At 44.3% G+C, this 24463-nt stretch overlaps 1 protein-coding gene across 1 annotated transcript in view; it reads left to right on the top strand.

Moving 5' to 3' along the window:
* ORC2 (origin recognition complex subunit 2) overlaps positions 1-24463 on the top strand; it is a 135429-nt gene that overhangs the window by 80235 nt on the left and 30731 nt on the right. Inside the window, exons 11-13 of the mRNA XM_082261318.1 lie at positions 2077-2209; positions 3765-3861; positions 16210-16356. Of these exons, the coding sequence (XP_082117444.1) occupies positions 2077-2209; positions 3765-3861; positions 16210-16356 (377 nt within the window). The remainder of the gene's footprint in view (positions 1-2076; positions 2210-3764; positions 3862-16209; positions 16357-24463) is intronic.

Below are 24463 nucleotides of genomic sequence, written 5' to 3'. Positions count from 1 at the left end.
TGGCCATTTTTCCAAGAATATTAACAAAAAAACTTTTCTTTCACTCATGGTTAGTGTTTGGCTGAAGCCATTTATTATCAATCAACTGTGTTTACTCTTTTTAAATCATGACAACGGAAACTACCCAAATGACCCTGATCAAAAATATACACCCTCTTGATTTTGGCCTGATAACATGCACACAAGTTGACACAAAGGCCCCTTTCATACATATGGTCCGTTCAGTTCATCAGTTCAGTGACGTCAAAATGTATCAGTTTTTCATCTTTTTTTCGTCCTTTTTCATCTGTTTTTCGTCCTTTTTCATCCGTTTTTTGTCCTTCTCATTCGTTTTTCGTCCCTTTTCATTTGTTTTTTCGTCCGATCCAGTTTTTTCGACGGATGGAAAAATAGGGCATTCATCCGTTCCAAAAAACGGACATTGACGGAAGCGGATGAAAACAGATGATCATCCGTTGTCATCCTTTTTTACATATAGATGCACCGATGTCCGTTTTTCATCCGTCAAAGGGGTTTGAATGGCTATTAAGGTAACCATCCTCACCTGTTTGCTTGTGATTAGTGGGTGTATAAAAGGTCAATGAGTTTCTGGACTCCTGACAGACCCTTGCATCTTTCATCCAGGGCTGCACTGACGTTTCTTGGATTCTGAGTCATGGGGAAAGCAAAAGAATTGTCAAAGGATCTGTGGGAAAAGGTAGTTGAACTGTATAAACAGGAAAGGGATATAAAAATATATCCAAGGAATTGAGAATCGGCAGTGTTCAAACTCTAATCAAGAAGTGGAAAATGAGGGGTTCTGTTGAAACCAAACCACTGTCAGGTAGATCAACTAAAATTTCAGCCACAACTACCAGGAAAATTGTTCAGGATGCAAAGAAAAACCCACAAATACCTTCAGGTGAAATACAGGACTCTCTGAAAATGTGGTGTGGCTGTTTCAAGATGCACAATAAGGAGGCACTTGAAGAAAGATGGGCTGCATGGTCAAGTCGCCAGGAAGAAAGCCATTACTATGCAAATGCCACAAAGTATCCCGCTTACAATATGCCAAACAGCACAGAGGCAAGCCTCAAACCTTCTGCCACAAAGTCATTTGGAGTAATGAGATCAAAATTGAGTTTTTTGGTCACAACCATAAATGCTACATATCGAGAGATGTCAACAAGGCCTATAATAAAAGGTACACCATTCCTACTGTAAAACACGGAGGTGGATCACTGATGTTTTGGGGATGTGTGAGCTACAAAGGCACAGGAAATTTGTTCATAATTGATGGCAAGATGAATCTTTTTTGTTATCAAAAAATACTGGAGAAAAATTTGCATTCATCAGCCCGGAAGCTGCGCATGGGAGGTACTTGGACATTCCAACATAACAATGATCCTAAACACAAGGCCAAGTGATGATTCTGGAGTGGCCATCTCCGTCTCCTGACCTCAATATCATTGAGCCACTCTGGGGAGATCTCAAACGTGCAATTGATGCAAAACCGCCCAAGAATTTACAGGAACTGGAGGCTTTTCGCCAGGAAGAATGGGCAGCTTTACCATCTGAGAAGATAAATAGCCTCATGCCACAAAATACTTCAAGCTGTCATTGATGTTAAAGGGGCAATACACGGCATTAGGAACTGGGGTATGTAAACTTTTGATCAGGGTCATTTGGGTAGTTTCTGTTGTCATTATGATTTAAAAAGAGTAAACACAGTTGATTGATAATAAATGGCTTCAGCCAAACACTAACCATGAGTGAAAGAAAAGTTTTTGTGTTATCATTCATATTCTCAGAAAAATGGCCAAGAAATCATAAATTCTGCCAGGGTATGTAAACCTATGAGCACAACTGTATATATGGACTGTGTGCCCATGCAATTATATGTGCACTTTTTAGCACATGTACAGTGGGTGTGTATTCTCAACAGACACAGGTGTGGGTGGGGCTGCTTACATGCCTTAAACCTCTAGACATTGATATGGGAATACCAAGCAATCATGCTGTAGTTCTAAGTCTTTTGATCTTGAATGGAAGGAGGTGTGTCTTTTATTAAGTGGGTTCTTTGTGTTTCCTTGTCAGCCTTGGTTTCAATATCATCCTGTTTGGTTTGGGCTCCAAGAGGAACCTTATAGAGAAGTTTAGAACATCCATGCTACAGGATTCTTTCCACATTGTCATCAATGGATTCTTTCCAGGCATTACAATAAAATCAGTAAGAGCCTTCATCAATAACTAATTCTTGTATTTGTTGCAGTTTGATTGTTTTATTTGTGATATTTGTGGAGATGTTACAAGTTACCCAGTATCTAAAAAACTCACATTTCTAGATTTTCTGGCTAAGCGGTGCTTTATCATTTTGTCCAAAAAGTTTTATTCCAAAGCAGATCAACTAGTTTGCAACTTGGCACTCCTTGGATCCTACTTCGAGATTTCAATAAGCTTTGGTGAAAGCAGGATTGTATTTTTGTTTAGAACAAAATCTCAGAATCTGTCAAACTGAATACCGGTATAGGTTATGGGCACATACATACATACATACATACCAATTTTTGGTGTTTTGTTCGTTCATATAACCAAAAATAAAAAAATCGGTGGTGATCAGATACCACCAAAATAAAGCTCTATTTGTGTAAACAAAATTACGTAAATTCCATTTGTGTACAGCATTGCATGACCGCACAAGTACCAGTTAAATAGCGAAGTGCCGAAATAGCAAAAAATGCCCTGATCGTGAAGGGAGTAAAACTTTCCGAAGCTTAAGTGGGTATTCAATGATTCACTGCCCTGAAAGTGTGCTGGTTGGATATAGACTTTATTTTCTGTATATTTGTTTCTGGTAGGTGACTCACTTAGCAAGTAAAGTCTGGAAAAACCCTTTTAAGGTGGAAATGAAGGCATAAAAATTAAGAACTACACACAGGCTGGCTTTTTTTTTTTTTTTTTTTTTTTTTTTGCAGAAGAGCTACTGTATGTAGTGTCTCTTTTGCAATAAAATCCCCCCTGCCTGCCTGTTTGCAACTCTCTGCAGTATGTACACTGAGATGTGCAGTTTACATTCTGCCAAGATAACTTCACTCCTGCACATGCGCGGGAGTGACACTATCCAGTGGTGGCCAATCAAAACAGTTGAAGACCGACACCTAGAAGAACCTGGGGAGAAGATGCCAGCCCTGGCAAAGGACTCTGCGGGTGGCAGACTGTTGAAGCTTAGGTGAGTATTTTATCCTTTTAGTTCCACTTTAAGTTCGCAATAGGATTATGGGAATGATGCTTGGTGGGGTGCCAGACAGTTATACATTTTTTTTTTTTTTCACCATCATAGTGGAAACTGGATTCCATGAACCGTAGCACACATCAGAAGTCGAAGAGAGCTCCTTTGTTCAGTTTAAGTCTACTAAGAGGTGCAGCAGTGCTGTCCAGAGCTGTGCGTGACAGATTAAATTTACCTTGAATTTTGAAGGGGCTGCCCTGTTCACATAAACATAGCCTCCACCTCCAGACATCTGAGATGTGATAGATGACAGAACTATATTATTGTAAACATTATCCCTAACTATTCAAACATTTCTCACCATTTAACAGTTGCATTATTAGTACATTGTGTAATTACCACTTTTGGCCCATTGAACAGCACGTGTTTCCTTTCACTTATTAATCTTAAAAAACTGTGAAATGGAGAATGTGATTGGTCAATGTGCCTTTTTATGCATGAGGTGTAATCAGTGTAAGAAGGTTTGTCTTAATAATCTGCATGTATTTCTACATAGATTTTAAACTCCATCACAGAAGAGGCTTTAGGTCACTCTGGGACTTTTCGCAGCCCCTTGGATCAAATGGACTTTATTTTACAGAAGTTCAAAAACAGTAAGTTAACAATATATGCTTTATTATTAATAATCAATGAAAAATGCAACATCTTTCCAGCAAAGTGGTCTGGAGAATCGCTAAGGTACCCTGCACAATGTACAGCAATAGAAAGGGAAAAATGTTGTCTGTCCAGCTAACTAGCCAGAAAGAAACCCATAGACTAGTAGTGTGGATTCACAATTTGATCACCATTTTTATATTCTATTTACAGATCTAAATACAGTATGCAGTGGGGAAAATAATTATTTGATCCCCTGCAGATTTTGCAAGTTTGCCCACTTACAAAGAAATCAAGGGTCTATACTTTTTATCTTAGGTGTAAACCAAATTGTTATAATAAGCATTTGATCCCCTATCAACCAACAATCATTCTGGCTCCCACAGACTGGCTTCAGTATGTGCCCATGCGGTACACAGATTAGTCCTGTCAAATTAGGACGTTGCTCCTAACAACAACTCGTTATGTGCAAAAAGACACCTGTCCACAGAATCTTTTTTCCGTTCAAACCCACTATCATGGGCTAGACCATAGAGCTGCCAAAAAAATGTCAGGGACAAGACTGTAGACCTACACAAGGCTGGAATGGGCTAAAAGACCACCTTTAAGAAGCTTGGTGAGAAGGAGACAACTGTTGGAGTGATTATTTGCAAATGGAAGAAATATAAAATCGCCCTCGGTCTTAAGCTTCATGCAAGATTTTGTCTCATGGGGTAAGGATGAGCATGAGAAAAGTGAGGGATCAGCTCTGAACTACACGGGAGGAGCTTGTGAATGATCTCAAGGCAGTTGGGACCACAGTCACCAACTAATCATTGGTAACACAATACGCCGCCATGGATTGAAATCCTGCAGTGCCCGCAAAGGTCCCCCATCTCAAGAAGGCACGTGTACAGGCCTGGCTGATGTTTGCCAATGAACATCTCAATGATTCAGAGAAGGATTGGGAGAAAGTGCTGTAGTCAAAGTTGGCTCTTTGGCATTAACTCGACTCGCCATGTTTGGAGGAAGAAAAATGCTGACTATTCCCCTAAGATTATCATCCCTACAGTCAAGCACGGAGGTGGAAACATTATGCTTTGGGCAAACTAAGAGTTGCCAAGTGACATCCAAGAAACCTTAAGGATTTAGAGAAGATCTGTAAAGAGTGGACCAAAATCCCTCCTGAGATGCATGCAAACCTGCTAACCAACTACAAAAGGTGTCTTACCTCTGTGCTTGCCAACAAGGGTTGCTCCACCAATTACTAGGTCACGTTTTGCTTGGGGATCAAATACCTATTTAACCCACTGAACTGCAATTCAATTTATAACATTTGTATCATGTGTTTTTACTGAAATTTTGGTTGATATTCTGTCTCTATCATTAAACCACTTTTGCTCAAGTGGTTGTACCAGGGTGATGCTGCTCGGCTGTTATTACAAGCAGCGGTAGGGGACGTCGCTTCCCGCCGCCTTCCTTGTCTCGCCCGGACTCTCCCGTCCCCATGGGAGGCCCGAGCCACCAGCCAGTATGTCCCCTGGTCTCTGATGTAGTAACCCGGAAGTGGCGTCACTTCCAGTTTACTCGGCAGCCAACTTAGCCAGTTTAAAAAAAATCCACATTATTCAAAAACGATCTTGTGCAGAAGAGGGGTTTGGGGTCTTAGACTTAGACCCCAGATTCCTCCATAAAGAGTACCTGTCACTGCCTATTACTTTTACAAGGGATTTTTACATTCCTTGTGATCGCAGTAAAAACGATCAACATTTAAAGGGACAGTGGAAAAAATGAAAAAATATATAAGAAAAAAGCACTCCATCCCTTTGTGTTTGTGCGCTAAAGCAAACGCATACGTAAGCCGCGCCGCAAATGTAAACAGTGTTTAAACCACACATGTGAGGTATCGCCGCAATCATTAGAGTGAGAGTAATAATTCTAGCTTAACCACTTGCCGACCGCCGCAAGTAGATTTACTGCGGCGGTCAGCCCCTCACAGGCAAAGTGACGTAAATATACGTCACTAGCCTGTGAGGCTCTGGGGAGCGAGCGCGCACCGCCGGCGCGGTCACGGAACCCCCCCCGCGTGTGACCGGCGGACCCGATGTCCGCCGCTCACTCTGCGATCGGCGGGGGAGAGGGAGAAAGTCAGGCAGCTTGTGTAAACAAGCTTCCTGTCATTCTCCCCTGTGTAGAAACACCGATCATACGGTTCTACTATGTAGGACCGTTGATCAGTGTAACTACAGCTCAACAGACAGCCAATCACAGTTAGAATCACGCCCCTAGGGACACACACAGCCCCTCCCTCTGAAATAAAGTTAACCCCTTCACTGCCAGTGTATTTTTACAGTAACAGTGCATATATATAGCACTGATTACTGTAGAAATGTCACTGGTAACCCCAAAAGTGTCAAAAATGTCAGTCAAGGGTCCGATCTGTCCGCCGCAATGTCGCAGTACCGCAAAAAAATCGCAGATCGCCGCCATTACGCGTTAAAAAAAAAAAACAACAAAAATGACAAAAATCTTTCCCTTTGTTAGTAAACGCAATAACTTTTGCGCAAACCAATCAAAATACGCTTTTTGCAATTTTTTTTTTTTTTTTTACCAAACATAGGTAGCATAAAACAAATTGGCCAAAAATGTTAAAAAATTTTTGATTTTTACTTTTTTTTTGGGGGGAATTTCATATAAAAAATAAAAAAATATTGTTATTTTTGCAAAATTGACGCTCTTTTTTGGTTTATAGCGCGTGATCAAAAAATCACACAGGTAATCAAATACCACCAAAAGAAAGCTCTGTTTGTGGGAAATAAAGGACGTCAAATTCGTTTAGGTACAGCGTCGCACGACCGCGCAATTGTCCGTTAAAGTCACACAGTGCCGAATCGCAAAATACCCCCTGGTTAGGAAAGGGGTAAAATCTTCCGGGGCTTAAGTGGTTAAGACCTCCTCTGTAACTCTAAAGAGGTAACCATTAAAACATTTTAGAGCCTCGTCTATGGACATTTTTAAATACCATAGTTTGTCGTCATTCCACGAGTGTGCACAATTTTGAAGCATGCATGATTTGTTAGGTCTCTATTTACTCCACGTGACATCTTTCACATTGTACAAAAAAGTTTGGTTCACTTTACTGTTTAGTTTTTTTTTTTAATTCTAATTGAATTTAATTCTTTAAAAAAAATTGAATTTGAAAGACTGCTGTGCAAATACAGTGTGACAAATCGTATTGCATTGACCGCCATTTTATTCTCTAGGTCTCTGCCAAAAAAATGATATATAATGTTTGGGGATTCAAAGTAATTATCCAGAAAATAATTCTGATTTAAACTTGTAAGCAACAAATCTCAAAAATTGGCCTTTTTCTTCAAGTGGTTAAACTACACCTATGATAAAAATTATAGACTTTTTATCTCTTTGTAAGTGGGCAAACTTTAAAATCAGCAGGGGATCAAATAATTTTCCCCACTTTATGTGCAATTGAAAACCAGAATGTGTTTGATTGGACCAGTTCTCTGTAATTTAAACAGCTCTCAGCTGCTTCCCTCAAAGCACTCCTGTAGGGGTAAGAAAAACTAAAATATAACTATAGAAGGGCTCCTATTGCCTCTATGATGGCCTATGTCATGCCGCCTACCTCTTCTCCGTTCCAGCAGCCTCTGTCTGTCTCTTCAGCATAAAACCACACTGAGGAGTGTAGCTATTCTCTTGTAGGGCTTTATTTTTGTTTTTTTTATTTTACCCTGAGAGGGTCACTTTAAAAGAAACTTTAGCTGTCTATAGAAAGGTAGATCTGTTACTGAGAACAGAAGTTTGTCAGGGATTTGCCTGTTGTGTTTGTGACTGTGTTGTTTATTTATCAAAAGATTCTGTTTTAGTTTTTTTTCTTTCTCCTTTTTTTTTTTTGTGAGAACATGACAAGAACTTCCAATACCTAAATATACCCTTCGTCTTGCCTAAAAGTGGCTTTAAACTACACTATAGTCAGTGGTGTATTTAGGTTTTTTGCTGCCCTAGACCTGACTAAACTTGGGCAACCCCTAATTTAAATATTACCCACCCCTTCCTGTAAAGGCCACACCCCTTCTTGTTTATGACCCACCCTGTTATCTGTAAACCACAGACCAAAACCACAGTCTCAGTGCGGCCTCATTACTGCCCATCAGTGCGGCCTCATTACTGCCCATCAGTGCGGCCTCATTACTGCCGATCAGTGCGGCCTCATTACTGCCCATCAGTGCGGCCTCATTACTGCCCATCAGTACGGCCTCATCGGTGCGGCCTCATCAGTGCCCATCAGTGCGGCCTCATCAGTGCAGCATATCAGTGCGGCCTCATCAGTGGCCACCAGTGCTGCCTTATCAGTGCAGCTTCTCAGTGCCATCTCATCAGAGGCCATCAACGCAACCTCATCAGTGGCCATCAGTGTGCCCATCAGTGAAACATGAAACATATTGGTGCCCATCAGGGCAGCATATCAGTGCAGCCGCAGCAGTGAAGCTTATCCGTGCCGCCTCATGCCCATCAGTGCAGCATATCAGTGCTGCTTTATCACTGCTGCCTCATTAGTTCCTATCAGTGCAGTTTATCATTATGCACCACTGCTGCCTTATCAGTGGCCATCAGAGCAGCATATTAGTGCCCATCAGTGCAGCCTATTAGCACACATCAGTGCAGCATATCAGTGCAGCCCCATCAGTGCAGCTTATTAGTGCCACCTCATCAGTGGCCATCAGTGCAGCCTTATTAATGCCCATTAGTACAGCCTCATGTCACGGGATTAGTAAGATTACTCCTTTCTTTTAAGAAATTTGGACTTGTGTTTGCTGCCACTGATTGTAATCATAGGATTATTTTACCTATTTGTATAATGACTACGAAGTCCATAGTCATTATATAAATAAGTGAAATAATCGGTGGCAGCAAATACTAGTCCAAATATCCTAAAATAAAGGAGTAATCTTACTAATACAGTGACATATTGCGATAGCAAATATGGAGGTGAGCAGGTCCAAAATATTGTCATCATATGCAATTAAAAGTCTTAATTATATATGATGCAATTCAGTATGCTCCCTGAGGGCCGGTTCACACTCTTGAGAGTGCGGCGATCGCATGTAATATCGGAGCACACTGCTCCTTCATTACATGCGATCGGATGTGAGGTGCGAATTCAGCCATACACTTTGTATGGCTGAAATTCGCACTACACCCGCACAAAAGAAGCACAGGACCCTTTTTTCCAAGCGCATCAGGATCGGATCGCACAGTGGTTCACACTTGTGCGATCCGATCCTGTGCGAACTGTCAGATTGCACTGCGATATGCGATCAAACTGGGGGTGTCGTTAACATTTAATTGACACCCCCTGCGTATCGCATATGGCAGTGTGAACTGCCAGATGTGCGTTTGCGATGCGGGAACAGGCTGCGAATTCGCAGCCTTCCCGCATCGCACAAGTGTGAACCGGGACTCAAGGACAAGGATGTTTAAAGAAATGAAATTATATTATTGCCATGATGCCTGCCATACCTGGGGGCGGAGGAGTGTAGGTGGAGCATTAGGCTGCAGTGCCACACTTATTAGCATTGATGGCCGTCGGACCAGTTGTATTAAGTGTGGTCGTCGGCCTGAGGTCTGTCCGAATGTTCTCACTGGTCGGTATTATCATGCCGGCAGGTAGCAGTGTGACCGCTTTTATAGGGCTGCCAGACTGACTTGCCTCCTGGACCCTTCCCCTTTCCTGCCCAATTCACCCCATAAGACTGGCACTATACTAAAGGTGTAGACCAAGCCGGCGTGGATCCTTTTCGTGCGGGAACCAGGAGGAGGCTGTTTTTTTTTTTTTTTTTTTCATGCGGGTTGCAGCTATTTTGCTGCCCCCTGCAAAGTGCCACCCTAGGCCTGGGCCTTGTCAGCCTAGGCCAAGATACAGCACTGACTATACTATCACTGGGTATTCTTATCGCTTGATTTAGAGAACCAGCCATTGTATTACCTTTTAGCTTTCTACTAGGGTTGCACCGATACTATTTTTTTACCAGATATTCAGTCAAGTACTCGTCGGTGTTGAGTATCGATACTTTTGTGGTGCGATTTGAACCCATACAAATGAATATATTCAAATCGTACTGCAAAGAATCACATGCGATTTGAACAGGAATGCGGTGTGATTCCTGTCCAAACCGCATGCGGTTTCTTGCACCTTCTGTGTGAACCCAGGCTAAAGTCACTATGACAAGTCTGGATTCACACAGGAGCGGTGCAGGAAACTGCATGCAATTTGGACAGGAATCTCACCGCATTCCTGTTCAAATTGCATGAGATTCTCTGAAGTGCGATTTGAGTCCATTGGTTTTGTATGGGCTCAAATTGCACTGCAAAGGTATCCGTTTCTGGTATCGGAGCCTTTGCAAAATTACGAGTATTCGTGCAAATACTCTGTATCTGCATTGGTGCAACCCTACTTTGTACAGTTGGGAATTTTCTGTTTGTTGTTGCCTGCAGAGGCATTTTAGTAGATTAATTTCTATATTTTCTTTAGCACTAGGTGCCTTTTTAGTACTGCCATACCGAAATTAAAGCTGAACTTCAGGTGGATAGAAAAGAGACACATTAATTCGGTTTTGTGTTCATTGATAAATTATCAGATTTAGTTTTTAAATACAACTAGATTTAAAGTGATTGTAAAGGAAAATTTTTTTATTTTTTTAAAAATAAGAAACATGATATACATACCTGCTCTGTAATGGTTTTGCACAGAGCAGCCCCGATCCTCTTCTCAGGTCCCCCGCCGGCGATCCTGGCTTCTCCCCCCTACCGAGTGCACCCTTAGCAATCTACTTGCTATGTGGGCACTCGCGCATGCTTTCTCCTGAGTCGGCCCTGTGTGTCCATAGACATACACAGCATGGACAGCATGGATCATCCCCCCCCCCCCTCGCCCCCCCCCCCTCACTGACTGTGATTGACAGCAGCAGGAGCCAATGGCTCCCAATAAGAAGGGAGAGAGCCTCTGCTTTCATGCAGATCAGTGGATTGTGATTGGGCTCATGTTATTATAAGTGGGGGGGGGGGGTTATGTAGAAGGTCTTTTAACCCTAATGCAAAGCATGCATTTTTAGAACCATTGTTTTTAGAACCACCTTTGATCCTTCTGCTGCCACTGACATATGACATACAGTACTGTGCAAAAGTTTTAGGCAGGTGTTAAGAATTCTGTAACAAAAGAATGCTTTCTAAAATATATACATTTTATTTTTTTATTTTTATCAATTTGCAAAATACAAAGTGAGTGAATAAAAGAAGCATCTAAATTAAAACAAAATTTAGTGTTACCACCCTTTTTGGCTTCTAAACCGCGTCAGCAGTTCTAGGTACACTTTCACACAGTTTTTGAAGGAACTCGGCAGGTAGGTTGTTCCAAACATCTTGGAGAACTAACCACAAATCTGTGCATTTAGGCTGCCTGAAATCCTTCTGTCTCTTCATGTAATACCAGACGGAATCAATGATGTTTAGATCAAGGCTCTGTGGGGGCCAAACCATTACTTCCAAGACTCCATGTTGTTCACACTGAAGGCAGTTGTTAATGGCTTCGGCTGTATGTTTGGGGTTCTTGTGCTCCTGCAGAAAAAAATAGGGGCCAATCACATGCCTCCTTGATGGTATGGCATGATAGATAAGTATCTGCCTGTATTTCTCAGCTTTGGGGACACTGGGAAGGACATTGATCCTGACCAAATCTCCAACTCCATTTGCAGAAATGCATCCATTTACTTCAAGTGGTAGTAAACTTTCCATTTTGTTAATTGATCAAAATAAACTATTAAAGCTTCTATTTCTGAATGCATTCTTAATTTACAGCATTTACCTGCCTAAAACATTTGCACAGTACTGTATGTCATACGTTAGTGGTAGCAGGGGGGTTTATACACACTCCTAGTTGCTGTAGCATGTAATTCTGACAAACCAACTCTTGGCTGTCATGTGGAAGTAGTCTGGAGGCTGCTGTACAGCTGCCCAGTCACTTTCACACACTCCCAGTACATACATACAGACCAATGTTTGTCCATTTCCCGATCTTCCCTACCTAGTAGGAACCTGGAAGCGGCATACATTACTGACCTATGGATTTGGCTGTCCATTTTCTTGGTTGCTAGGGGGAAGAAGCTAACAGATGGTGATTAGTGAACATTAGGAACTGATGTCTCAATAAAGAGGACCCATCGCAACAAAATTGTATCACATAGGGGACTTTAGGTATTAATCGCTTGCAATCTTCTGCACAGCAGCATTCAGATTAGGAGAGGGATTGGCAGTGCTAAGACTCAGTCAGGTGTGCTGGATGCTAATGTGGTGACAGTGAACGCACTGATAGGATTTAACAGAGTGAGCAGATGGATGACTTCAAGTGGTAGTAAACTCTCTATTTTTATTTTTACCTGTGGATTGAATAAATATCTCCTAAACGTGCACCGTTTAGGAGATAATCTAGAGAGCAGCAGCAGCCGGTGACATTAGTGGCTCTGAAGGAGCAGCATAACGTGCCGTTTCTTCAGAGCTCTGTGCTGCTGCTGTAACTCTAGGGTGCATGCACGTGAGTGACGTCATCGCGGCTGCAGCCCACGGACCCGGAAGGAAGACCGGTTGAAGATGGAAGCCTCTGCAGTGGTGACTGCTCACCACTAGAGGGCTTTGTTTTAAGGTAAATATTTCATATAATTTGCTAGTATACAATGCATACTATAACATTATACCTCTTACCTTCCAGGGAGAATTTTTGTGTTTTTCCCAACGTTTACTACCGCTTTCATCAATCTGTCGCTGCTCTTTCTCTGTCCATTCAGCAAGTTGGGGGGGGGGGGAGTTGACACCACTGTACCCTGTCCAAAGTTTAGATCTGATATCAAGAAAGTGATGTCATCTATGCTGTGTGGCAAGGGTGTGTAAATCTTCGGGTTAGATGGACATAATTGCAAATCCATCAGCAAATAAGGGCCGGTATTAATGAGATTTTGGTAATGTTTAACAGGTTTTTTATTCTTCTACAAGTCCATAAGAATTCAAATCCCACTTGAAGCAGGTGACCTGCAGGTGAAATGAATTCTTAATGACCTGTGTCAAAACTGAGGGCAATGACACAAGTCCAACACCAGCCTTGAATCAGCACCGCTATATTTGTGTGTATAGCTGTTTTCCTGGAATTCAGCTTTGATTTTAGTGCTAACAGGTCATCTTTTTCCTTTACAGAAACAGATGTTCTGGGTTTTATCTGTTTTCATGATAACATTGTAATGAAGAAAATGAATTGTGTTCTTTTCTAATAATCTTGAATATTTTTTTTCCTATTTATGTATATTAGGCTTTTATTACATTACATAACCACAGCAGCTGTTTGTCTGGTCAGTGGCATTTTCATAATGAGTTTGTTCATTTTGTCTTATCAGAGCTGTTCACAGTGGATTGGTGCTTAATGAGCTGTTGATTTGTAAGACGGCTCAGTTATTGTACACTACTTAAAATATAATTCAGGCTGCAGTTTTTAGACTGACAAACAAAGAAATTGTGGATTTAGAACCAGTCAACAATGTGTTTTTAACATTTATTTTCTGATGCTAAATGTTAATTCACTCAGACACTGCTTGCAGTCATTGCATGATTAGAATATCTTAATGTATTATCCTACAGAGGACATGTTGTGCAGTGACCTATCAACCAATCCCCATAGATGGGATTACATTTCTAAGAGATAAATACATATATTGGTTGCTATGAATTATCACACCTCATTGTATGCACTATTTAAATAATCCCCTGCTTATTCTTTTCTAGAAAAAAAGTTTTCTTGGAGATGCACTATATTACCAAAAGTATTGGAACGCCTGTCTTTACACGCACATGAACTTTAATGGCATTCCAGTCTGTAGGCTTCAATATTGAGTTGGCCCACCTTTTGCAGCTATACCAGCTTCAACTCTTCTGGGAAGGCTGTCCACACGGTTTAAATGTTTGACCATTCTTCCTGCTGGAAGGTCCATAAAGACATGGATGAGCAAGATTGGGGTGGAGGAACTTGACTAGTCTGCACAGAGTCCTGACTTCAACCCGATAGAACACCTTTGGGATGAATTGGTGCAGAGACTGCCAGCCAGGCCTTCTCATCCAGCATCAGTGCCTGGCCTTACAAATGGGCTTCTGGGAGAATGGTCAAACATTCCCATAGACACACTCCTAAATCTTGTGGACAGCCTTCCCAGAAGAGTTGAAGCTGTTTTAGCTGCAATGGGTGACCAACTCAATAATGAACCCTACGGACTAATGGCCCGTACACACGATCTGAAAATCGGACGAAAAATAACGCTTGTGAAAAGATCGGACGATAATCTGATCGTTAGTACACAGCTTACGAGAGGCGATCACGACAGTTCACGATATTATCCGGTCATGCAAGCATAAAAATGTTGATTGTATTATAACACATCGTACGATAATGGTATTATCAGTATGTTGTTCGTCCGAAAACCATGGTGAGCAGTAGACAGCGCATGAGCAGTAGACATCATTTCCCCTCACACACTACGGCGTGGTTACGCATACCGGAAGCTTTTGAATCATCGTCCGAGAAAATTTGTATCGTAAGTAACCTCTCCCATTTGCGAATATAATTGAGAGTTCCTAGCAACCAAACCAAAATGGACGGAGCGACGTCCGATTTTCGGATCGTGTGTACTGGGCATAAGACTGGAATGTCATGAAATTTCATAAGTGTGTAAAGGCAGGTGTCCCAACACTTTTGGTAATATAGTGTAGGTTACACTGCAAATGTTTTCTGCTAAATGAGTGATCCAGTTATGCCCTCCTTTAGAAAACTAGACCAAATAGGAAATGTTTAACATACCACTAAAGCTACAAATAAAAATGTAATATATTGCAGTTTACCAATCCTTGAATTAGTCTTCCTTTTTGTTTTTTAGGTTTTCTTTCCTTTTTTTTTTTTTCCATTTGATAATTCAGCCAGTGTCTTTAGGGTGTTTCCACTCCACTAGCTGTGAATTCACCTTTGGACTAGCAGCATTGGTAACTTGTGGAGCGGGTGGTGTTGGATGCACTAGCAACTTAAAACAGATTTGACTAATAAATTTAAACCAAACTCCAGTGAACACTTAGGCCTGGGTTTACACTGGTGCTTTACATTTTGCCTTCAGCGTTGCTCGGTTTGCATGCATTCTACATGGGATTTTAGCAGCAGTCCTACTGACTTCTTTTAGATTGCAGCAAAAATATAACTAAAATAAATGCAGCGCCAAAAAACTCAGTGGTATTAAAACTCAATGGTATTAATATAACACAGGGGGACAGGGGTGCTTGTGATACCACGGCCATGACAGGTTCTCTTTTTGGAGATATTCTAGGTCTGTTGGACCCCATATCTCTCTTCTGACCTCCAAAGCATCTGCTCAAGCTGAGATCGGTTTGATGACCCGCTGTAAAAGCCGATAACCGCTTGTCAACAAACACACTGAAAACCGGAAGTGATCAAATCCTCTTCCCTTCGGGTTTCTGACATCACAGAAGAGGGGCAGGAACTTCAGTTCCTTCCATTCTTGTCAGTGAATCTGACCAAACCGGTCCCATTGTTACCATGCTCCTCAATCAGACGGAAGATCCCGATGAAGGTGATCGAGTGGGTGTACAGTTGTTTTGACTGCTTTTACAAAAGAAAATTGCTGAAAAAATACATACCAGGATCATGACTGTAGCTGTGGTCCTGATCCTAGTATAATCCCTTAAACCCGAGGCCGTAGTCAAAAAGATCTATACCTTAATGCGCTTTCTGCCTTTAGGTAAAAAACTGTCCACTGCCTGTTCTTCCCCCAAGCCATCTCTAAACACTTACTGGAGTCCTCCATTGATCCAGCACTGTGCCCCCCCCCCCCCCTCTTGTTTTGCTTTCACAGGACACCCTGAGAGCTGTAGGAGCCATTGGTTCCTGCTGCTGTCAGTCAAATCCTGTGAGGAGGGAGTGGAGGGATGTGGCTGAGCATGTGCTGTGTGTGTCTATGGACGCACACAGTTTGGTTCAGGAGCATGCCCACAAGGGTGCCCCCTCAGCACACGGTACTCCAGGGAGGAACTGGGAAAGGAGGAGGAGCGGACAGCGCAGGTGGGGAACCAAACGAAAGGAGATAAGGTGTTGCTCTGTGCAATATCCTTGCACAGAGCAGGTAAGTATAACATCTCTTTTTTAGGAAAAAAAAAAAGGAGACTTTTTAATGTCACTTTAAAGGATAAGGATAGTTTTTTTGTTTTTGGGTTTAATACCGCTTTTAATTGTTGTATATTTGTCATTTTCCTTTCAGATAGCTCCTTGGAGCTTTATCTTCTCATTCATAATTTGGACAGTCATATGTTAAGAGGAGACAAAAGTCAACAGGTCCTCGGACAACTGTCTTCCATCTCTAACATTCATCTTCTTGCTTCTATTGATCATATTAATGCTCCTTTAAGTAAGTGTTTTTTTTCTTTTTCTTGTATCAAATCTATTTCTCATGGCGAGTCCAGGGTCACTCTCCATTTACTGCAGGAACTATATTCACATATGTCTGACGCAATTATCTCCTGTTGCAGGCTCTTGCCTTATGGCCTGCTAGAAAGCTGTAATGTTCTAGTCTGGTTACTGAGGAACTAAGGATTTTTTTTTCTCCTGCCTGCAACTTATTCTAGAAAAATTCGCTTAAAGGAATTGCTCCTTTCTTATAAAAGATTGAGCTTTTCTAAAAATTCTGCTGATGCTGCTTATATATGCTGCTTGCATATCAAAAAAATATTCCTTCAAACTTGTAAAGGAACTACTTTAATGTGTGTGTGTGTGTGTGTGCATATTTTTTTTTGTCAGATTTGAATGAGAGCCGCTAAAAGTAAGGCTCCATTCACACATGGTGGACTCTGTTTTGATCCGCAGAGGATCTGTCCAAAGACTGTTCATGTCTGCTCAGTTTTTGCACAACGGACATGGACATAGCCCTCTTTTCTCTATGGGCGGCTGAGTGTAAACGGACTTTGCTGTCTGTTTACATCGACTCCCCTTCGATCCAATCCACCTAGACGAGGAGGACGAATCCCCTTCTGTTTTTGTTTTTAGCGACCTGCGGCAGGCAGGTGTAAATGGACACAGGTTTATTTACACCCGCCGTTACAATGGGTGAATGGACCGTCCAATCAGGTCCGTCTGAAAAACTTTTCAGAATGGTCGTGTAAAAGGGGCCTAAATGTGGAAAAAGTCTAGATCGCACACCAGCATAGTGCAGTATAATAATAACTTATATTACCAAAAAAAAAAAAGCTGTCTGTCATGGTCAGATCCTTCAGTTTGCAGACAGACCACAAATTGAAAGACTTCCTGTCTCCCCCCCCCCCCCCTTTCAAAATCCCTTTATTAGCTGAGAACAGAGGTCATGTGATTACCTATAATAAAAAGGTAATTATAATTTGTGTGCGTGTGAATATATATATATATATATATATATATATATATATATAATTAGACACTAGACTAATGGTGCTCTTCAGGGAAGTTCCTCTAAGCAGGCAGCTCCGGACCAGATCCATATTCCCCGGAGAGTCTACACTCTCCCGCATGCTGGAGCCGGGCAGGAACACCCCGTCATGGGTCAGGAGAAGAGGCAGGCGCCGGGGGATCTGGATAGAGCCGCTAGAGGCCATGACCGGCCACACACACAATCCGCACACCGACCGACCAAACTCACTGACAGCTCCGAGTCCGGGCAAAGAGCAGCAAGACTACAACTACGGAGAGTGGCTGGAGACAAATCATCTCTGCCTGAGGAAACCACCGCCATCTTGTGATATCCTACATACACCCCAATATAATCACCTCATCATATACTATACACCCCAGTATCATCACCTCATCAGATATCCTGATGATACTGGGGTGTATAGTATATGATGAGGTGATTATATTGGGGTGTATAGTATGTAGGATATCACAATATATGATGAGGTGATTTCTGTCCTCAGCCCTGTGAGGTGAATTCCCAGTTGTAATACTCACAGTTGGCCAGTAGATGGCGGTGGTTTCCTCAGGCGGAGATGATTTGTCTCCGGCCGCTCTCCGTAGTTGTAGTCTTGCTGCTCTTTGCCCGGACTCGGAGCTGTCAGTGAGTTTGGTCGGTCGGTGTGCGGATTGTGTGTGTGGCCAGTCATGGGCTTTAGCGGCTCTATCCAGATCCCCCCCGCGCCTGCCTCTTCTCCTGACCCATGACGGGGTGCTCCTGCCCGGCTCCAGCATGCGGGTGAGTGTAGACTCTCCGGCAGGGCCGGAGTGCGACTCATTTTCAGCCCTGGAGTTTCATGCCTTAGACCGGCCCACTTTAGTTCACGACTGACTATATTAAAAGAATGTAATTAAAACCTCAGAATATAAGTTTGCAATGGTACAGGAGAATGCGGGGCTGCGGGCATGGTACAGGAGAATGCGGGGCTGCGGGCATGGTACAGGAGAATGCGGGGCTGCGGGCATGGTACAGGAGAATGCGGGGCTGCGGGGATGGTGCAGGGGAATGCGGGGCTGCGCGCATGGTGCAGGGGAATGCGGGGCTGCACGCATGGTGCAGGGGAATGCGGGGCTGCGCGCATGGTGCAGGGGAATGGGGGGCTGCGTGCATGGTGCAGGGGAATGCGGGGCTGTGGGCATACTGCAGGAGATGCAGTGCTGCGGGCATCGTACAGGAGTACCATGCCTGCAGCACTGCATCTCTTGTAGTATGCCTGCAGCCCCGCATAATGGCCGGCAGTGGAGGAGTCTCACTTACCTGTTCCTGATATGTGCTGGGGAGGATGGGGGAGCTCCTCGGTGTCGGAGGCCCGGTCCCGGGTATTGGGGGTCACCCCCGATGATGGTGCGGTGTGAGGGCCGTTGTACTGCCGATAGTTTCAGTAGCCACCGTTCTGAATTCGTATGTGCTGGGGAGGCGGAGTTCCGATCAGTTGCCTTAGATTTAAAAATGGCGCCACCCGGCGCCAATACGTCATTGACGTCACGCAATGACATTTTTAAATCTAAGGCAACTGATCGGAACCCCGCCTCCTGCCTCCCCAGCACATACGAATTCAGAACGGTGGCTACTGAAACTATCGGCAGTACAACGGCCCTCACACTGCACCATCATCGGGGTGACCCCCCAATACCCAGCCTCCGACACCGAGGAGCTCCCCCAGCTTACACAGGTCAGTGCCCGCCCCCAGTCCCAACGGCTGTCCTGTGGCACATGCGCAGTAGCGCATTTCCACGGACACAGGGAATCTGGAATCTCTGGACGCAGGGACACTTGGCTTTTATTAATATAGATATAATATAATTGCTGTGCAAATGTTTTAGGCACATGTAAAGAAATGCCTTAAATATATACTTTTAAAATGCAAAGTGAGTGAATAGATGAAAATCTGAATCAGATCAATATTTGGTGGGACTACCCTTTGGCTCCAAAATAGCATGAATTCTTTTACTTTAACCCTGTAAAACTTGCACAAAGTCAGGGATTTTATAGGATTAGAGTGGGGTGAATGATTAACCAATTATACCAAGCAGGTGCTAATGATGATTAATTTCATATGTAAGTTGAAATACTGTCATTAAACGAAACAGCTGTGTAGGAGGCTTAAAACTGGGTGAGGAACAACCAAACTCTGCTACTAAGGTGAGGTTGTGGAAGACTGTTTCAAGTTACAGGTCATACACCTGGCAATACGGAGCACATCAACAAGACCCAAGGTAGTTATAATGCATCAGCAAGGTCTCCCCCAGAAAAGATTTTAAAAACAGACTGGGGTTTCAAGATGTGCTGTTCAAGCTCTTTTGAATAAGCACAAAGAAAAGGAAAATGTTGAGGACCATAGACGCAGTGGTCGGTCAAGGAAGCTTAATGCAGCATATAAAATGCCCATCATGCTTACTTTCCTTCAACATCAGAAGATGTCCAGCAGTGCCATCAGCACAGAACTGGTGAAAACCAGTCGGACCCAGGTTCACCCACCAACTGTCTGGGGAAGACTGGCCAGAAGTGGTCTTAATGGAAGAATTGCAGCCAAAAAGCCATATCTCTGACATGGAAACAAGGCTAAGTAGTTATACACAAAAACATAGGAACTGGGGTGCAGAGAAATGGTAGCAGGTGCTCTGGACTGATAAATCTAAATTTGAAATACACTATTTCTCTAGCGCTCATCGACAGACGTAGTCCTCGGTGATACACCACCTTCGGGTTATGTTACCTCCGCAGGAGCAGGACTAGACAGGAAATTAAAAAGCTCTGGCCACACCCTAGGGGCAGTCCCAGAGGGTATATCCTCTCTCTCTCTGCCTCAGCAAATCAGTTATTTTCTGTCTAGTTAGGAGTAAGGACCTAGATACCTTGCTGGGATCTTCGGTCCTGGCAAGATTTTTTTCTTAAAAAGATTTTTTAGACAGCTTTTTTCTCCAGTGTTCCTGTGAGATCTTCAAGCAAGAAAGCTGAACTGGGCGACGGGCTGGATGTTGAGATCCGGTGGTCACCCCAGTTCAGCCTACGAGCGCGTGCAGGCCATAGCTCCGCGCTGGGTCGGCCGCGACAAAGTCCCATTAAGGGACTGACCCCGCGAGTTAAACGTCTCGCTGAAACGCCAAAGACCATGAGTCACGGCGTCCGTATTGGTCGACAGCCCTCCCGCCCCGGTGGAGAGGGGTACTGTCAGGAGTTGGTGCCCGCCTGGTTCCGGTATGGTGAGTAGTATGTTCCCCCTTTTTCCCTGACGGTTTTGTGGTGAACGCGGGCCCCTCTCTGTATGGTAAGAAAGAGTCCTTTCTATCCTATAACATGTCACAAATCCTCCTACTTTGAGTGTGATTTATGTGTGCAAAAGCCAGGAGGCTTGGCTTGGGAGCTAACAATCTATTGTATACATGTTTTAAAGATGTAATCTGTGGCATTCTGGGAATCTTATGGGTTAAGTATAAGCTACCTACCAGTCAGAAGCCACGGATATGTAGACTGCCTTCCAAATCAGATCTCCAGCCATTTAGCAGGCCTCCCGAACGGCCACGCGGTCCGCCAGGGCCGGTACCGCCAACCACGCCATATCCCCATGCAGAGAGTGTTGTGTGCCCTGCAGCACACCGCTATTCAGTTTAGGCCGCCGCCATTTTTTTTGCTGGATCGCACGAGCCGCCATTTTGGCGTAGCCTCGTGTCTCCAGCATGGGGGCGGCCATGTTTGAGGTGATTCTACACCTCGTGGAGCTTGGGGGAGGCGCCGGAAGGCGTGCAGAGGGGCGGAGCCGCCTCCTTTCTTCCTGGGCAGCCAGCCAAAAGACTTCCTGTTTGTCAAGACAGCGCTGTAAGCTGTTGCAGTTTAACTCTGAGCATCAAGTGGTGAGCCTGGGGGTCTATCTCTCTCTCTCTCGATCGATAGGGATCCCTAAGCAGGTAACACTAAGGGGCTTTTTTGTGGCGCTGGGGGTCAGAGAAAAAAAAAAAAAAAAAAAAAAAGTTTTTTTTTTTACTTTTGAATTATATTATCCAGGAAGTAACTGGAGTTATTATGGACCCTGCCACACATATTCCCCCACCTGTTTCCCTCGAGGGGGCCTCGGGACCCGCCGGTGCACAGAGTATAGAGTCATTTACAGCAATTTTGGAGTCTATGGTGGCTCGGGTGGAGGCGGCCTGTCAGGGACGGGGGTCAAGGAAGCGACCCCCGCCTACCCCTATACCATCTGACACCTCTGACTCAGATTCAGAGATGGTCACGGCAGTTGCAGGTTCCTCTGCAAGGGCTGTTATCCCAGGTAAAGCCCCCTCAGACAGTGAGGAGGACGCTTCTTCTCTTGCTATAATTCAGGAAGAAGCATTGGTGGACGCACTAGTTGTCCAGGGGGTGCGGCACCTGGCTCCTCCAGTCCGCGCGCCCTTACCGCCCTGGGATCTTAATTTGGTTTTGTCGGTTCTACAGAAACCTCCCTTTGAAAACATCAGGGAGATTCCCTTGCTTACTCTATCCCAGAAGGTGGCCTTCTTGGTGGCTATTACTTCTGCTCGCAGGGTGTCAGAACTGGCGGCATTATCATGCCAGTCACCATACCTAGTGATTCATAGGGATAAGGTAGTACTTCATCCTAAGCCATCTTTTCTTCCCAAGGTGGTTTCAGATTTTCATCTGAATGAAGATATTGTACTACCTTCCTTGTGTCCTCAGCCCAAGCATCATCGGGAACATGCGTTGCATTCCTTAGATGTGGTTCGGGCAATCAGGGTATACCTGAAAGCTACGGAATCATTCCGTAAGACGGATTCACTTTTTGTGATCACGGATGGCCCCAGAAAGGGTTTGCCTGCATCTGCCGCGACCATTGCCAAATGGATTAGACAAACGGTGGTACAGGCTTATTCTATTAAGGGTCAGAGTCCTCCGTTCCCTGTTAGGGCGCACTCCACTCGAGCGCTCAGTACTTCCTGGGCCTTTCGCCATCAGGCGTCAGTGGTCCAGGTATGTAAGGCGGCCACCTGGTCGTCGGTACATACCTTTACAAAATTCTATAAAATTGATGTGACGGCATCGGCGGATGCCTCATTTGGCCGCAAGGTTTTGCAGGCCGCAATTTGAGGAGACCGGTGGTCTACCTCGAGGGTTTTTTTCTGTTTGAAAAAAAAAAAAAAAAAAAAAAATTGTTTTCTCTTTTTTTGGTTGAGTCTCATCATTAAGGATGAGCATTGTAAACTTCTAGTTGGCACCGGTTGGGCCTTCTAGATTGGGATTTGATTCCATTTCCCACCCCTCAGTTGTGATACTGCTCTGGGACGTCCCGAAGGTGGTGTATCACCGAGGACTACGTCTGTCGATGAGCGCTAGAGAAAAATGGATTTTTGTAAAATCTTACCGTAAAATCCTTTTCTCTTAGCTCATCGACAGACGTAGTCCCCGCCCCTCTGTTTTGGAGTTGGGTTGGGTTAAATTCTCTAAGCACTGCTTTTTCACATAACTGATTTGCTGAGGCAGAGAGAGAGAGGATATACCCTCTGGGACTGCCCCTAGGGTGTGGCCAGAGCTTTTTAATTTCCTGTCTAGTCCTGCTCCTGCGGAGGTAACATAACCCGAAGGTGGTGTATCACCGAGGACTACGTCTGTCGATGAGCTAAGAGAAAAGGATTTTACGGTAAGATTTTACAAAAATCCATTTATTGCTAAAAGTATTGGGACGCCTGCCTTTACACATGGAAGAATGGTCAAACATTCTCATAGACACACTCTTAAACTTTGTGGACAGCCTTCCCAGAAGAGTTGAAGCTGTTATAGCTGCAAAAGGTAGGCCAACTCAATACTGAACCCTACGGACAAAGACTGGGATGCCATTAAAGTTCATGTGTGTGTAAAGACAGGCATCCCATTACTTTTGACAATATAGTGTATTTGGCTGTAGCAGGAGGCAGTTTGTTCTCTGAAGGGCTGGAAAGGGGTACAATGAGTTTCTGTAGGCAACAGTGAAGCATAGTGAAGGTTCCTTGCAAGTTTGATCAATGGTTTCCTCTATGCTGAGAAATACTGGAAGATTTTTATCCATCATGCGATACCATCAGGGAGGTGTGTAATTGACCCCAAATGGTTTCTGCAAAAGGAAAACAAACCCCAAACATACAGCCAGTGTCATTAAGAATTGTCTTCAATGTAAAGAACATGGAGTCCTGTAAGTGATGGTTTTAACCCCAACCCCTCCCCCTATACTCTTGACATTCATTTTAACCACTTCCCGAAAACTGACGCACCTGTACCTTGGCACCCAGGGGGTGGGGGCCGGAAGACCCACAGTGACCACCGAAGTGGTCACTGTGGGTCTTCCAGCCCCCTCCCCCTGGGTGAGGTTATGAGCTGGCTTTTGCCACATGCTCTTAAAGGGGGCTTGTTGGAGTTGCTGCTGACCGAGTTTTTCCTGGTGTGCAACGTGGGGTTGAGCAGGGTTCCTCGCCACTCTACGGGTTGATGACTAGGGCAGGGATGTTCTCTGGACTCCCTGCTGCAGTTGTTGGGCTGGGGGAGCAGTGGTTTAGCATCTGCGAGTCCGTGCCTAATGCAGCTGCATCTGGCCAAAAATTTAGGCCGTGGCTTTGCGGCCTACTGGTCGGGAGCTATGTGGGGCAGCCCCAGTGAGGGTGGCTGAAGCCACTACCCTCCGTATGGGCATCCGCCCCCCTCCGCTACCCCTGGGTGGTCAGCTCCAGTGGGGCTCGCACCCAAGGGGCTGGCCGTCCACAAAAATTTTAGGCCGTGGCTTGCCTTTGGGGGGGAGGTCCCAGTGAGGTTAGCTGAAGACCCCTGCCTGGCTGGGATAGATGTGCTTGCGACTGGGCCACGGCTTGCGCATGCGGCCAGCTTGGCGCCTCCCTTGGAGGGGTGGCAGTGTGGGGGCGGTTTATTTTTTTGATAGCAGCCATGCCGCCATTATTATGTAGGGCACCTGCCCCTTTTTGGTGCTGTGGGCCCATCAGGGTACCCTGCCTGCGCACCCGAATCTATTTCCTATTATGCGCGCCTCTATGGAGGGGTTCGGAGGGTGACCCCCTTG

This window comes from Pelophylax lessonae (genome assembly GCF_965119305.1).
Source record: "Pelophylax lessonae genome assembly, chromosome: 6".
Classification (NCBI taxonomy): domain Eukaryota; kingdom Metazoa; phylum Chordata; class Amphibia; order Anura; family Ranidae; genus Pelophylax; species Pelophylax lessonae.
Note: the sequence above shows the minus strand (reverse complement) of the source record. Positions and strands in the feature narration are given on the sequence as shown.